This window comes from Arachis ipaensis, chromosome B05 (assembly GCF_000816755.2).
Source record: "Arachis ipaensis cultivar K30076 chromosome B05, Araip1.1, whole genome shotgun sequence".
Taxonomy (NCBI): domain Eukaryota; kingdom Viridiplantae; phylum Streptophyta; class Magnoliopsida; order Fabales; family Fabaceae; genus Arachis; species Arachis ipaensis.
The window spans coordinates 36,258,082-36,274,263 of NC_029789.2; the positions used below are offsets into that span (position 1 = coordinate 36,258,082).

At 35.7% G+C, this 16,182-nt stretch overlaps 1 protein-coding gene and 2 long non-coding RNA genes across 6 annotated transcripts; 1 reads left to right on the forward strand and 2 right to left on the reverse strand.

Moving 5' to 3' along the window:
• LOC110271915 lies at positions 2,486-3,887 on the reverse strand. Its single transcript, XR_002362774.1, has 3 exons — positions 3,751-3,887; positions 3,477-3,655; positions 2,486-3,131 (listed from the first exon to the last, which is right to left on the reverse strand). It is a non-coding gene; the product is annotated as an uncharacterized LOC110271915 (long non-coding RNA).
• LOC110271914 lies at positions 3,803-5,285 on the forward strand. The gene is made up of 2 exons (XR_002362773.1): positions 3,803-4,611; positions 4,700-5,285. It is a non-coding gene; the product is annotated as an uncharacterized LOC110271914 (long non-coding RNA).
• On the reverse strand, positions 5,449-14,277 carry LOC107640526 (alpha-amylase 3, chloroplastic-like). 4 transcript variants are annotated; one of them, XM_021123603.1, is made up of 13 exons: positions 13,774-14,274; positions 13,351-13,481; positions 12,824-12,878; positions 12,605-12,730; positions 12,352-12,454; positions 11,848-12,209; positions 10,634-11,340; positions 9,835-10,024; positions 9,525-9,631; positions 8,122-8,371; positions 7,355-7,477; positions 6,457-6,624; positions 5,449-5,889 (listed from the first exon to the last, which is right to left on the reverse strand). In XM_021123603.1, the coding sequence occupies exons 1-13, from the start codon at positions 14,077-14,079 to the stop codon at positions 5,737-5,739; spliced, it is 2,781 nt and encodes a 926-aa protein (XP_020979262.1). In that variant the 5' UTR covers positions 14,080-14,274; the 3' UTR covers positions 5,449-5,736. The 4 variants fall into 4 exon arrangements, with proteins under 4 accessions (XP_020979262.1, XP_020979261.1, XP_020979264.1 ...); XM_021123602.1 differs by having other exon boundaries at positions 5,449-5,895; positions 13,774-14,269; XM_021123605.1 differs by lacking the exon at positions 13,774-14,274 and adding an exon at positions 13,608-13,764 and having other exon boundaries at positions 5,449-5,895.

Consider the following 16,182-nt stretch of genomic DNA (forward strand, 5'->3'; position numbering starts at 1 on the left):
TTCAAGAAGAGATTCTTTGGTACCAGAAATCTAGGGTGCAGTGGATAAAATTCGATGATAAAAACACAAATTTTTCTATTTGCAAACACTTATAAGGAGAAACAGAATAGGATCAATGTATTTTTTTGGATGATGGAACTTGGATCATTGAGAATGATATAGTCAAAGCCAAAGCAATTAAGTTCTTTCAAGGTCTTTTTTATTCTTAAGAACAAGTTGATATTGATGCTCTGGGGGACATTCCTCTCCCTCAGTTGAGCTCTAATGCTTGCAATCGGCTAACTGAGCCCGTTTCCCTTGTCGATGTGAAGAATGTTGTGATGGGAATGAATTCTTATAAAGCTCCTGAACCTAATGGATTCCAAGCTTTCCTTTTTAAAGAATATTGGGATTTTATTGCTCACTATATTTGGTATATTGTCCAGAGAGCCTTCTCCGGAGAATTTATTGATCGATATGTGTTTAAGACACTGATTTTTCTTATTCCCAAGACTGAGAATGCTAACCACGAGGGACTTTCAGCCTATCAGTTTGTGTAATCTGGTCTATAAGATTATCATAAAGGTGATTGTTAATAGATTTCGTCGGTATCTTGAGGAGATGATAGGCCTTTTACAAGGGGACTTTATACTTGGGAGAGGAACTACAGACAATATCATCATTGCACAAAAAATTTTGCATTTTATGAAGAGAACCAAATCCAAGAAAGGTGCTTTGGCTTTTAAGATTGATTTAGAAAAAGCTTATGACATAATAGATTGGCTGTTTCTTGAGCATTCTCTAAGCAGTTTTGGTTTCCCTCAAAGCACTGCCAGACTTATTATGAACTGTGTTTGCTTGTCATTTCTCTCTCTTCTTTAGAATGGCAGTAGACTTCCTAGTTTTTGCCCTAAGCGTGGTTTAAGGCAATGAGATCCCATGTCCCCTTACCTCTTTCTGCTTTGCATAGAGCGGTTAGCTTACTTGATTGCTCATAAAGTTTCAAATAGAATTTGGTCTCCGATAATTGTTTCTCGAGGGAGCCAGACTATTTCTCACCTTATGTTTGCTGATGACCTCTTTTTTTGCAAGGCCACAAAGTCCCAAGTTGCATTGATTATGGATGTTCTTAACACTTTCTGCAAGGCTTTCAATATGAAGGTTAATTTTCACAAATCAAAGGTTCTATGTTCAAAGAATGTCTCATCTGTTTAGAAGCATATTTACTGATATCTCTAGCATCAAATTTACTCAGAATTTGAAAAAGTATCTTGGAGTAGATCTTAATCATTCTCGTGTCTCTAAAAGAGGGGCACATGATGTTATTAAAAAATTCGAAGTAGACTTTCTAGTTAGAAGGGTCGACTTTTAAATAAAGCTGGTAGGATTTGTTTAATTAAATCAGTTAGTGCTTTTATTCCCACTTCCCAGATGCAAGTATCCCTCTTCCCTTCTTATGCTTGCGAGAAAATTAATTCCGACAATTCTTGTAAAAGGGTCAGAGCAATGGTAAGAGACTTCCTTTAGTTAAATGGAAAACTCTTATTGCTCCCAAGAAATATGGTGGCCTTGGTTTTAGAGATGCTCACTGTGTGAATTTGGCTTTGTTAGGTAAGCTGGTCTGGCAAATTCTTTCTTATAAGGATAAATTATGGGTTAAACACATGTCAAAAAAATACATAGAGCGTTGTTATAGCTTGGATTTTAAGATTTCCACAAACGCTTCTAACTGTTGACATGGTATTGCTTTGGCGCTTAATTTTTGAAGGATGATTTTTCTTGGTGTATAGACTCCCTTCATCAATCAGTTTGGCATCATACTTGGAGTCTTCTTAGGTATATTGGAAAATTTCTCTTTTATGTCCACATTTCAGAACCTAGAAGATATTTGTTTTAATTTTGTTTGGCACTTGGATTCGTTGGCCACTCCTCTTTCCTTGGATATTAAAAATTTCATTCTTGGTATAACTCCTCACGAGTAAATACCCATAGTCGTCCCTGAGAGTCGCGCAAATACTCAATGTAATCCTCAAGATCCCGATTTCCCATTGTAGTCGTCCAGATAGAGCTCCGAGCACTCAAAGTGGTCCCTGGATATATTTCTGGTGATGAGTCATCACCGGAGCACTGACGTGGCCTCTGTTTGCCACGTTGGAGGGGTCCAACGGCTATCTGAGCTGGCCAATTTCCAATTTGTACCCACGTTGGTCCCTCCCTTTATATCTAACCCTAAAACCCCAAATTTTTGTAAACTTCATCTCTTCTTGTTCATCGCTCTCTATCTAACTTTAGAAGCTCTTTAGCAGCATATGTGGTTAAATCCAAATTTCGGTGGGATCTGCAAGCATAAAGCAGAGTCCCTTAAGATATCACAAATTTTCCATTTAACCCTTCTATTTATCCTATATTCCATGCCAACTAATCCAAGAACTAAACAGAAACAACAATACTTTTTGAGGGACTAATCCGAAGCTGCATTGTAAAAATAAATGTTCCATAAACAACATATTTATAATAGATTTGAGCTCATTTTCCAAATAATGCCATTATTCTTTTTTGGCGTGCAAGATCCAAATCTGTTTGCAATGGAATCAGAAAATATTTGTGGCATGAAAGGGTAAAGAAAATCCAATTCAGCAGGGCCTCAAACACACATGACACATCTAATGTTGGCCTATAACCACACTCAATCAGTCTACCACTTCAAAATACATTCATTTGCAAGCCAACTTTTAAAATTAGTTGCAGCTAATCAGAATGGGGTAGAAATTTCAGCACAAAAGAACCTCTTCAATATCTGATCTTTCTATCAAGGGAAAATGAAATGATTTTTCAAGATTAAGTCGCCGATAACTGAATCAGGCATTCGTGATTTGAACACACGTGCTATTTCTTTTTTTTTCAATGAAAACAAACCTCTTCTTGAAGAAATAACTATATCTCCAATGACTTCAGTTTAAAAAAGCCCTCACATAAATTTCAACTTACCAACCTGAGAAAAACAAGTTAATTAGAAAAACTGTGTTAGGTCTAAACAGGGTGAACATTACATTAATAAAAGAATAGATTTTTAACTGTAGTTGTTACTGGCAGCTTCTTTGTCAACGGTTGCTTCTCACCCATGGATACTCCAACACACTTCAAAGTGATACCTACATATCCCTATATCAAGTTAATAAATTTACCAAACTGTAGTTTAGGATTTTTCAATTTATTTATTTATTTCAAAAAAGGATCAAATGCACAATAACTCAATCAAACTACATCCATGTGATGGTAAATTTTTTGTTTATAAATAAATTTCAGCCTCAAGGGTCAGTCTTGGGGTTATGGTAAATTATGATTTCATAATCTGACTACATCCATGTGATGTAAAGAAAGCAGTTCCAGAAGAGTATACACTAAAAAAAAAAATGTATTTACAAGAAGCAAAAGACACAATAACTCAATCAGACATGAGAGACATGTTGAAAAAATATTCGGTACATAGTTTTTACCTTTTAGAGAAATCTTGCAGTGTGATCAAATGGTTCAATTTCTAATGTTTATTCAACTGCTCTCCATAGTTTAACGAGAATAATGAACCAAAAACAAAATGTACTAGTACTCTGCTTATATTGTTTTCAATAAGATGTAGCTCTTCAATAGCTATCAATGATTATCTAAGCCATTCAACCTGCCCAGTTAAACATGAAACATTTAGTGACTCCTAACAAACATGATGGAAATTTAAGCAGCAAATATAAGTTGGGAAAAGATATAGAAAGGAACCTGGCAACTTGCCAATCTACACCAGTATCACTTAAAACTAGAATACGGATGCTAGGGTGGCGAATGGCAGCACGAAGGTCGTTGGAGGTGGAGGGTTGGGCATCGGGGTGGATGTAGGTTTGGAGAGCGTAGAGGAAGAGAATTGGGAGCCTGAAGAATACGATAAAGAACGCGAGGAAGAGGGAGAGCCAAGGGTGCATGACTGGGGCTTTGTACAATAACACCAACTGCGAAGGATCAATGTGGGTATAAATTGAAAATGAGCCAGTTCACGTCAGCGTTCTGGTGATGACTCATCACCAAAAATATGTCCAGGAACCACTTTGAGTGCTCGGAGCTCTATCTGGAGAGTTACAATGAAAAAATCGGGATCTTGAGGATTACATTGAGTATTTGCGCGAATTTCAGGGACTACTATGGGTATTTATTCAACTCCTCACATTGGTGGTAACCCTGGATGGTGGTGGTCTTCATCCTCTACCAAAACCTACTCAACAAAAGAGGGATATATTTGGCCCTTGCAAAGGAATACCATTGGGATACCCACATCAATTGAAACTGGTTGTGGCGCTCAAAAATTCCAGAAAAATTGAAGGTTCTTGTTTGGCTCTGCATCCAAGAAGCCTTGCCCACAGCAGCTTTTCGATTTCGGTGCGGGATAGCGATGTCGGATCTCTACCCTCGCTGCAATGGTCAAAAGAATCAGCTTACCATTGCTTTTTGAGTGTTATCGAGCTCGAAACGTGTGGTCCATTCTGGGTGTGTCCTTGTTTGGCATCGGCAGCTCTATGGCTGGTTTAGTGAACCCCTTGGATATTTTTCGATGCCGGATGGTGCAAGCTGATTTCACTTTCTTCACAGGTATACGATAGATTTGGCGTCATAGAAATTAGTAAATTTTTAATCCCGAAGAGGAATGGTCTGATCATAAAGTTGCCTTTTCTGGCAGGAGGCCTGCTCAGGAGTTGAAAATTTTCAGCCGCTCAAACCACCTCCTTCATGAACTTGATGATAGTGTGATTTGGTCTCCTCCTCCAAACGATATGGTCAAAATAAATTGTGATGCCACTATGCCAGCATTTACCATGAGTAAAATCTTGCGGAATTTGGTTGTCTTCTTCAGAATAAAAATGGAACTTGGAGAAAAGGTTGCTCAGGATATCTCCCTAATTAGGAAATTTTCAGGTGTGAACTTTTTGCTCTATGGAGGAATTTGGTTCTTGCTTAGGAGTGTGAGTTCAAATAAGTCATAATCGAAACTGACTCAATAGAGGTTTATCTAAGACTTCAATTTGATTCTGATTGGCCAACTATAACACTGATGGTGATCTAATGTTGAAAATTAAAAAGTTATTGGCTTTGAATTGGAAAGTTCATTTTAGTCTGGTGAGAAGGGAAGCAAATTCAGCTGCTGACCTGCTAACTAATAGAGGGGCTTAGGATGGGATTGATTTGGTGGAGTGGTTAGAGCCTTGGCAACAGTTGCGAAACGTTCTCAGTAGGGATTTAGTAGTGCCTACTTAATTCTTGTTTTGTGTTTTGTGTTTTTTTTTTCTCGGCCCTTGTGTTCTAGCTTCTTTCAAAGACAAAAAAAAATCAACATGATCACCGAAATATAATTATACTAAAATGACCTTTTATACTGTTATACATTAAGAACCTGAATATCCTACTATGGAAAATATAGCATGTATACAACTCATTTCTTGACTTTTTTTTTTTTTTTGCCCCCAAACACATTCACATTCAGCAAGTTCCAAATAAGCTTGCCAATCTTGCCTTTGGAAGTAATGGACCTTTTTACGCAACCTTCTTGATTGTGTTGCTTAGATGGCTGTGACTAATAGCGTGATAAAACTCACTCTAATATTGGAGCCTACCATATCCGAATTTTACAGCATATTATCCTCGAGTACATAAGCTTACTTCTTGTTCATAAACATACTATATACCTTTTTATATACTAATGAGTAATGATGAAATAAGTTATTTTGCCTCCCAAATCTTATAGTCTCTTCCCTCAATAGCGAAGGACCAGTTTTGGGAGCCAGCAGGGGGTTCAAAGTGGCCAGGTCCAATCTTCATGGCAATTTTTTCATCAATGATAGATGCATAAACATCCCATTCTGCCTTAACAATCTGAACCTTAAAGCATATGCAAAGATTAAGGTCAGTTTTCCAACAATATCAAATCTTCAGTATTTGTGCATAACATCATATTAATTCACAACTAAATAATACCCTCAATGTTTGATTAAGAGAGTCATGAACTTGTAAGCATGCATGATATTTGTTTCTACGTGCATGCACATACACAAGAGAGAGTTTATATTTTCTAACCATTATCAATGTTCAATATTACATAGGCATTCAACTAGGTATTGTTACATAAACAAAAAATAGTTTATAGACAATTGGGGTAAAGTTAACTAATTTTGTGTATATAACAACACTTGATTGGATGTTACTATAAATTCATAGAGGATTTCAATTAAACTCTATACTATATCTTCCAAGCACTATAGAGAGCAACAACCAGAAAGATTATAAAAACAACTATTAACGAAAAAAGGATGCATACCAAAAATGCATAACATCACACACATTCCCAAAAAATATTGGAAAGTTTCCTATTCATTCCCAAAAATATTGAGTATAAAACTATACATTACCAGTATTCAAACATGGATATATTCTTATACTTACCACACTCCTGCAGTGGATCTTGTTCCTAGTCCTGATAGATATAAGTGTTGCTACTTCTGTTTTATTGTGAGAGAAAATGTGGTCCAAGAACACTGATGGAGTTCCAGGGTGAGTAAGAATGTAAGCATATCCCTCCATTTCTTTTCCACTCGGAAATCTCCAATGACCCTTCAGGAGAACATATTAAAGATATTTTACTTGATGTTGATAAAAGAGAGTTAATACTTTTATCATTACCAAACCATACCAAAATGATAAGGGTTCCTGCAAGCATCATAACTACAGTATGATATCTCAATACTAAAATGCCTATTATTCGAAATTTGGCTTCATTGTATTAACAATTCCAAAAGAGTTATCCGAAATTCACTTACAAATAGCAAAACAATTAACAAAAGCTTCAATCTTATCAACTAATATTTTCTAGAGAATTTTGATGATGAACTCATGGATAGTTATATAGATTGTGTAAAAAAACCTAAGATATCCAGGTATAATCAATAAAATCCATCCCTATGGAAGAGCAGTCAAAGAGTGAGGGTGTGGAAGATGGTTACTGTGATGATGTGGTAGTATATAATTTGGTGGTCTAGGTAAAACTTTAATACATTGAAGTCCACACAAATTAAACCCGTAAGAGAAACTTTTACACAAATATCCATTCAACTATTACCATATTCGCAAAAGTAATTACCTTTTACTCCTAGTACTTGAATGATTATTCAAAATAACGTTTGATCATCAAAACTAAACTCAAAATGTTACAAGGTTTGATTAGACTACTATTCAACTAAATATTTGCATGCAATTATGCAGATCTACACCAAAAGTCTTAAGAAATTCCAAGCAAAATGATTTAACAATAAGTTTTGAATTTTGCCAAGGTGTAAGTTCAAACCTGGGTGGAACCAGTGTCATGATTTTCAATAAAGGTAACAGCATGAGATGGCCACCACCCCATAACTCCTGGTGGATTTCCACCACTATCAGACAATCGCCAGTATTCACATCTTTCAAATGCCTAAATGGAGACAAATTTCAAAAATAAGATTAAGGATTAAAGTGCACGAGAAAGTAAAGTACAAAACTAAGGAGTTGAGCACACCCTTGGAGCATAACTTCCATTGTGTGCAAGACTTATCAAATGATTCAATTGAGCTTAACCCCTCACTAATTGGTCCATCAAATCAAAACTTAAAAATACATATAAAATACAAGGTAGGACAAGTTAAGCCCTTGTCAGCTTTTTGCTGGAATTTGTCTTGATTTTGTTTTTGATAGAGGCCAATTTGAACTACCTAGAAATAGATCCATCTATGTCCTAAAATCCTTTTGATGATATAGCAAAGGGACTAGCTTGTTAGACATTACGGTTGATCGTCTTTTCTATAAAGATCAATTTCTCCAGGAAAAAATAAGAGGCGCCAATTCTCAAGGTTTTGTCAGACAAAACAAATGTTAACAGCATGCATATGCTAGAAAAATGTCAAAAGCACATTTTTTCACCCTTTCAAAAAATAGGCAAAACTTGAGGTAAGTAAACAATTGAAATATGTCAGGTCTTAAAACATGCAAAAGGGGCAAATGGAATGGAAAACACAAAAAATAAAAATAAAAAATTGAACAGACGCTGTTAAAATAAGAAATGCCTGAGTAAGTGTTTACAGAGTGAAGAATCCCTTTGGTTGTAACATCAAATGCACCAGCAGTGCCATTGGTAGCATTGATCCAATCAACTATCCTCTGCCTATGAGCATCTTGATTATGATCCAATTCACCATCTGTGTAACTCAGGGAATCCCAAAACTCTCCTACAGCAAAATAAGGGTCACTTGCCTGAATGTAGTCCTTTACATAGCCACCCCAAAATCCTCTGGCAAAGTCAAGCCTCCATCCATCATATCCAACTTCTTTTCTGAAAGTCACAAAATATAAGAAACTGGTGTGCTCTATCCAAACCAAAATAACAATCATAATAGAAAAACATAATTTTAAATGGAACTTTACAGGACACAGGAGTAGGACTACTTAGGGCCACTAATAAACAAAGTATAAATGATCTCAGATATCTGATTTTTATGAGAAAGAGAATCCTTCCGAGCATCTAAATCTGTGATGCTATTCAGTTTAGCTTCCTCAAAAGAAAGATTGGAGATACGTATTTGTAAGGCTGTGTTTTGAATTTTGATACTATCCCAAAACAAAAAATAATAAACCTATTTATGTCCCAAGATAGTTCTTCTCGAATTTGGATCCTCTAAATTTTGAATTTTCACTTTAGAGGGTAAAATGTGATCTCTTACCATTTATTTCATAGGTAGGACCAAGAGAAAATATGAGAGAGAAACTATTCAAGAGTGAGAGATCACACTTTACCCTGTAAAGTGAAATTTAAAATTTAGAAGATCCAAATCCGTTTTTCTCTATATTTGCAGTCCACCCAGAATATGGGGACAGTGGAGACAAGGTTTCTCCGTCTCTATGCCTTAAAATCCCGGTCTTACATGTACTGGGACAGTTACAAATCGGGCTTAATAGGTTGTCCATTTGGGATAAGCAGCAATTCAGCAACATGTATTCATCGATTTAGAAATACTGCTTAGTATAAAGACTCCACTGTGCTTCTCTTCCCAAAAATAGAGGGAACAAAGGAAAAGAAGAAATGGGCGGACTATTGGTCAGTTGACTATTACACCATAAAGATTAAAGAAGCACACAAGAATTCATTACGAATACTTCTAAATTTCAAATCTATCCCTGACATTTTGGGAAAGCAGAGAGTAAATAGCATGCCCTAATCAAGTGTGTACCAGGCCAACAGATAGCTATTGGTCGATAGTCAAGACATAGCTCATTTTTAACATATTACCAAGCGATTCCGTCGGATTCTAGCCCTACATACGCCTTGCCACCTTTCTAAGGTAAGATAATAGGGAAACACGACTCATAATTTGACTAGAATCTATGATCTACCAAAAAATTTGATTGTGCAACTGTATGAAAATTTTCCCTGACAGCACTTCTGTTAATACTAAGAAAGGAAAAAAGAAGGGGTATGAGATATCAACCTCAACCAGCATAACCATTCTATAATATCCTTTCTCACAAATTCCTGTGAATGATCAATATTTGGTGCAGCATCAAAATTCTCTCCACTACTCTTGTTGCCCCTACCCTGTATGGCAAGGAATGACATCAATTATGTATCAAAATTCACCCAGCAATATAACAATATCATACAACCCGGACATTCACCAGAAGTGTTATAGAGAAAGTAGAGAACCCTTTATCTGATTCTGATTTAGGATTATTACTAATTAATATGAAGTTAGAGAGAATAAAATACAAAACACACATCCAGAACTTTCACTAACAAACCTGAAAATGAGGATCATCAGCAACAATTGCACGTTCATCCCAGTTGAGACGCCCTCCAAATAAGTTCCAAACACCGTTAGGATTCTGATAATGAGCACAACGGTGATTTAAAACAGCATCTCCTAAAGTTTTTATTCCAAGTTCATGAAATTTTTTCACCAAATCCTTCAGTTCATCAATGTTTCCGTATCTGATATTTATTAAAAAAGAAAGGTTGTTACAACTCATGCACCAATTCCTTTTCTTGATGTGTTTTGCTGGTTATCTATCCTTTGAGTTCAAGAGTAAGACTATGTTTGGATTGGTGGAAAGAGATGAAAATCAATGGACTGAGAAGGAAAAAAAATTAAAAGTTTCATCTTTTGAATACATAATAGTGGAAATTATGAAATGGAAAAGCATGAAATGAATTTTATAACATTTCTGTCATATTATTTTATTCTTCTTCCCCCAAAATGGGGAGAAGCGTAGAATTCCTCATTTTTTTTTCCTTCTCTTATGACAAAACTAGGCATTCCATTCATTTCTACACTAATTTCTAAATAATGTAGTGGTCACTTTACTCCATTCCATCTTTGAATATCAAAACAGAAGGCATGGATCCCCATTCCATTCTACTCAATTGTTTCCTCATGTATTATATAAATATACAGATGAAAACCACAGTGTCTGCTACTCAATTTAGTGAATGATGGTCATATTTGGAGTGCAATTTGGATAACACTAGTCCTTCTATTATAAGTTCTAAAATAAGATTAATGCCAGCAACTAAATGGTTATACTACTTTTGACATAGTACCTTGAATTTAAGTTATATAAATCCCTTGGCATGTATCCTTCAGGTGAAACAGACTCAGTGCACGGCGGTAACCAAACTACAGTAAAGCCAAGTGATGCTAGCTCTGAAGCCTTATCCTTAAGCTCCATATACCATCTTCCAGATTTATGAGATTCCCAGTTAAACCCTTGGCATAATATTTCATATCCCGTACCTTCTGCAGAACATACTTTTGGAACTAGAGTCGATATTCTTGATCCAACAGCAGGTTCAGGTTCCACAACAGCGGCCTCAGGCTCCACAACAGTGGCCTCAGGCTCTAGTGTAGAAGTTACATCTGAGAAAGTTGAAACCGAGCTTTTGAACATATTATAGGCTTCAGCAGCAAGTCTTTCTATTTCTTGAAGAATGCTTTCTTGTGGCTCTTTCAATTTTATCTTTCTGTTCTTATTAGAGGAAATATCTGTCACCAAATTCCTTATTTCGCCGAATATTCCATCAGTAAATGAAAGGAAAGAAGCATCTTGACTTGTCCCCTTGGTCAATTCCCTCTCCACACCTTCTGGTTGGTCCTCTTTATGGATGCTATTAGAACCCAAGAGGGAGACGTAAAAGTCATTTCCCATGCATTTGAACCAAGTTTCATTTTGCTTAAGAACAAAAGCAAATCCTGAAAACTCTTCGCCTAAAGTGATTTGTAGTGAAGATCCTTTTGTACTGTCTCCTGCCTGCAAAATAGGATGGCCAAATAGATGTATAATGAGAAAAAGAAAGAAAAACATTTAACTACAACAATAATGTCTATATCCCCATCAACAAAATATAACTCAACTTTTAAGTTTTTAAAAGAAAAATAATAAGAGAAAATAACAAGAGCAAGTACAAAGTTCTTGAATGCAATGTTGCTTCAATAGTATGCATGTATCCATTAAGGTATATAAACTTACATCAGTGTCTAAAAAAGAAATTGTAGTAAAATGAAAGAGAGAGTACAATGCATCCGGTCAGTAGTCTGCATATAATTTAAACAAAATCAACCTCTTGCAACAGAAAATCATATGGTGCAAAAATCAAGTTTAAAATCTATTGGAAGTATTAAGCATGCCTATATCTTCATAGAATGCATGAATGGCGAGGACCACGCCAGCGGAAGAACAGAATTCAAATTATTTTGATAGCTTAAGGCTATGTTCTAAAACATTGAAAGAAAAATTCACAGCTTGTCAGCACTGTACCTGCAGTTGAGATCTCAAAGCTTTGTCTTTATACGGTACTGTTCCTGGTGGATGAGGACCAGGTGGAACTTCCCACCTTCTTGAATTGCCCCTGCAAAGTCCCCAGTGAAGTACAATATCTCCAGGTAGGTCAGTTTCTAAATATAGGACATTTTTTAATGTCTCAGACTGATAACACTTTTTAACAGAGACAGTAACAGAGTTATTGAAATCAATCTCCTTTGTGATAGGCACTTCTATACAGAAACCTTCTAGTTGACCATTTTCCTGTTTTGGATTAATTAGCTCACTGCTTTTATCTTGATCATTGCGAACTGTTGTTATTGACTTCAGGAGAATGTTACATATCTTTGTCAAACCTCCTACAAGTAATGAAACTACAAATCAGGAGCTGCATCACAGGATAATGATTAATTTGATACCCTCAGAGCACTAAAATGAGAAGGTAATATACACTTTATCAGCAAAGTAAATAAAATCACAACATGCAATGATTTCAGAAACCTGGCCATAAACTAAAGCCCCTTTTAGGTGTCTTAAGGTATTTGGCCAAAGGAACTTTGAAATCTCTTCCCTTATATTGATGCCAAGCTCCATTTTCGTCATCCTAAATCAACCAAATTCAGAAAACCAAAGTAGCAAACGGAAGCAGCGAAAGGAAGAAAAACAATGTTCAGTCAAAAAGGATTCCAAGATCCATCAAGTTATCTACTACTAACAACAAAACAGATACAACTTGTAATTGTTAAACCTAAACCTTGAGAACAAAATTAATTGTGGAAATTTTGCTGTCGGGGCTGTCGGGAATCTTGACTTCATAAAATGTATCTCCTTCATCAGCAGATATTGATGACTTTTTCAGGGGTGTCTCTATTGCATAGTCCTGAAATTTTTACTTTCCAACTCAAACTTTTGCCATGCGAATAATGAGCACGCAGCATAAGTGATCATGGCAGGCCATGAAGCCATTGTCTACCTTTATAGTAACAGATCCAGGCGGTATCATATCACAAGGAGGTTTATCCCACTCCCTGCAAGAATCAAGAACTTTATAGGGTCACTAACATTATCAATTAACATACAACAGCATGGTTTCAAACTTAAAGGAAAGAGAGTTCTTAGAGCTTATTTGTTTTGTGTTTTGTCTTCATATTTTCTTTTTTCATGATTGTAAGGAAAAGTCTAGAGGGCCAACAATTTTTGTGTTTTGTGGCCAGCACTTAACCATCAAGAGAAAAGTGAGTGATCTCCCACCATTGGATGTAATCTCACACCATTAAAAAGACTATTGATGGCCAATTGATGGTTACAAAACACAAAAATTGCTGGCCCCTAGCACTCCTCTTTAAAAAATATAAGCAGTGTGAAATGATTTGAAAAAGAGATTTCTATTTAGTTATTTATTTATTTATTTATTTTCCTCACCAACTTCCGAAACAAAAAAATACTCAAAATGAAAATAGTAAATATAAAGAGAAATCAACAATAATATGTACTAAGTACCTCCCAATGTCATCAACATAGGAAACTCCCCAATGAAGAGTCCATTTTCCAGGTAGATTGCAACCCACTGTAAGCTCCCAATTCCTCAAATCCTTACTCTGATCTAATCTCACGAAAATCATTCCCTCCATCTGCAAGATTTCGTTACAATCAAGACAACAATCCCGTAATGGCAAACGCCAAAATATGCTGAGATACATTCCACATAAGGCATGTTAAGTTACAAGTAAGGGGGAAATTTTGTAACATAAGTTTACCATTATCAATCTTTTTTTCTCTTCCGAGTATATTCCCCAACAATTTCTTAGAAAACCATGCACATACTCACGCATAGACATTAACAAAAACACATAATATGCATATCAAAAATATTTTCGTGTTCAAAAAACATTGTTTCATATATTAGATGGTTAAGTTGAGAACCATTTGTGTTCTCTTGATTGGGAAAATATTGGTGAAAAGCAGATCATCAGAGCATTGATGAGGGGAGCATTGCACGTTAGGCGTGTCGATTTCAGAAGCAGCAACCACATGAGAAAGAAACCTATGGGGGTGGAAAAAGGTGGTAGTGGTAGAAAATGCGTTGTTGTTGTTATTGGTGGAAAAGCAAGTGAAGAAGGGTTTGAATTCGTGGTGGTGATTGGAAGATCGTTGTTGAATTGGAAGATTATTTTGTCCGCAGCAAAGGAGGAAGAGTGGGTCTATGGTGGTGAGGGTTCCCATTATCATGAATTGATGATCCCTATTTCTTTTTCAGTCCCAGCAAAAATGGAAAAGCGGTTAATTGGAGGAATGAAATGAAGATACTTTGGCTCAGCATGAACATGCTTTGTAGTACTTTGTAGTTTGTAGTAATTTTCTATACTTCCCGATTGGTTAGAATTTCCTTTTTAGGAAAAAGAAACAAAATGAAATTTCCGGAAAGCAAAAAGAACCATTTTTCAGAAAAAAGGACGTGTAGAATGAGAAGGAATTGTGTCTTGTCTTGTATTAACTAGTGGATTAATAGAAACTATCTATTAATTGATCTATTTATAAATTCAATAGGTATAATAATAAATACAATGGTTAGCTAAGATGGTAGAATACTTCAATCAAGATATGTTTTGTGAACATTGCAGAGAAGAGAGAAGCTAACACCAGCATGTATCTTGGTTCGGTTGCCTTGTGCTATGCAACCTACATCCAGTCTCCTCTACAACAATGGAGGAATTTTCACTATAGTTAAAAGTATTACATACACCAATTCCACATGATCGACACAATCCTTTCACACTCAAGTTCTAACCTAACTTGACATTGGCTATGCTAATACCTAACTATTCACTCTTAGTGCTAACCCAACTAAGAAAGGGATACCTCACAAGTACAAGATACAAGACATAAACACACCTAAAGAAATCTGAAAATAATTCTAGATTTTTCTCTCAAGTGTATCACTCAACCTTTTTCCACTAATGGTTTTTACTTGAGCTCTCTCAATATGCCTTTTCACTCAAGAAATTACATAAAGATAAACATTGAAAAATACTTTACAATCTGTAAAACATGAAGGAGATTGACTTCATCAACAGCCTCTTTGCTATGTGATAAACCAGACTTGCAAACCTCTGATTTGGTTCTTCAGTATTGGCCGAATGCTTCTTTGAAAGAAAACATTATCCAAGTAGAGGAACTTCTTTAGGGAACTCTTCACAGAACACAACTCGCTAAACTCTGGTTTTCTCTCCTTGGTTTCTGAATGAGCAGAAAGTCTTCTTTTATCTCCTTGCATATTGTTGGGTTCTTCTTCCTAGGTCAACTCCTTGAGCACTGTGCTTCACCAACCCACACACTCACTTTTTCTCATTTATCCTCACAATGAAAACTTTACTTCTGACTTTTCTATCTTGACCGAAAGCCACATTATCACAAAAAAAATATATATATTTCTTTAATGGTAAACCCAGATCTTGACCATTGAAACACAACTTGGTCCCCAAGACATATTTTCAACCGTAGATGCACAGCAGAGAAGAATAGAAATCCTCTTTTCCATATAACTCAGAATGGATAGACAGAACGTTGAAGATGAAGAGAAGAAGATCTGATGCATGTAAAAGGAAATGGGTTACCTTTAACCTTTACCTAAGCTTGATTTGGTTTGAAATGGTTGATTAGACTTCTGCCTTTCAAGCTTAGTCTTTCTCTTTCTTTCTTCTTTCATGACTAGCTTAGGAACTAAGCTCTCTTTCTTACTTTTTCTGAGTTTTGTGATTTGACTTAGACAGAGAAAGAGAACATTGCTTTGGAAGCAAGACGGAGGGATTTGCTGAATTCAAATTGGGCTTAGTTCTGATATCTAATAGGCAACCCGTTTAATTTCTTTGGTTTTGTTCCTTTTGGGCTTCGCTTGATTTACCAGCCCACCAACCTTGTTATTTTATTTTCATTCCAATTTGGGCTGCTAGATTTAATTTTGGCCTGCAATATTTAGTAAAATAATTAGTAACATACAATTATTAATAATCAACACTAATTATTTATTTTATCCAAAAATAATGTTTGTCATCACTAATTAATTTAGTTAATTCTTTTATTAAAATCTGACCAGCACTTAACTAACAAAAGAAAGTGAATAATTTCACACTATTAAATATAATTTCACATTATTAAAAATACTAAGGATGGCTAATTGATGGCTACAAATAACAAAATCTGTTGGTCCCCTAGCACTTCTCATATTAAATACTATTTATAATTTTAGATCTTGTTACATATCTCCTTTGCAAACGGTATATTTGAAATTTGAAAAATTACACATATCTCATTGAGATATATTCAAAATTATCT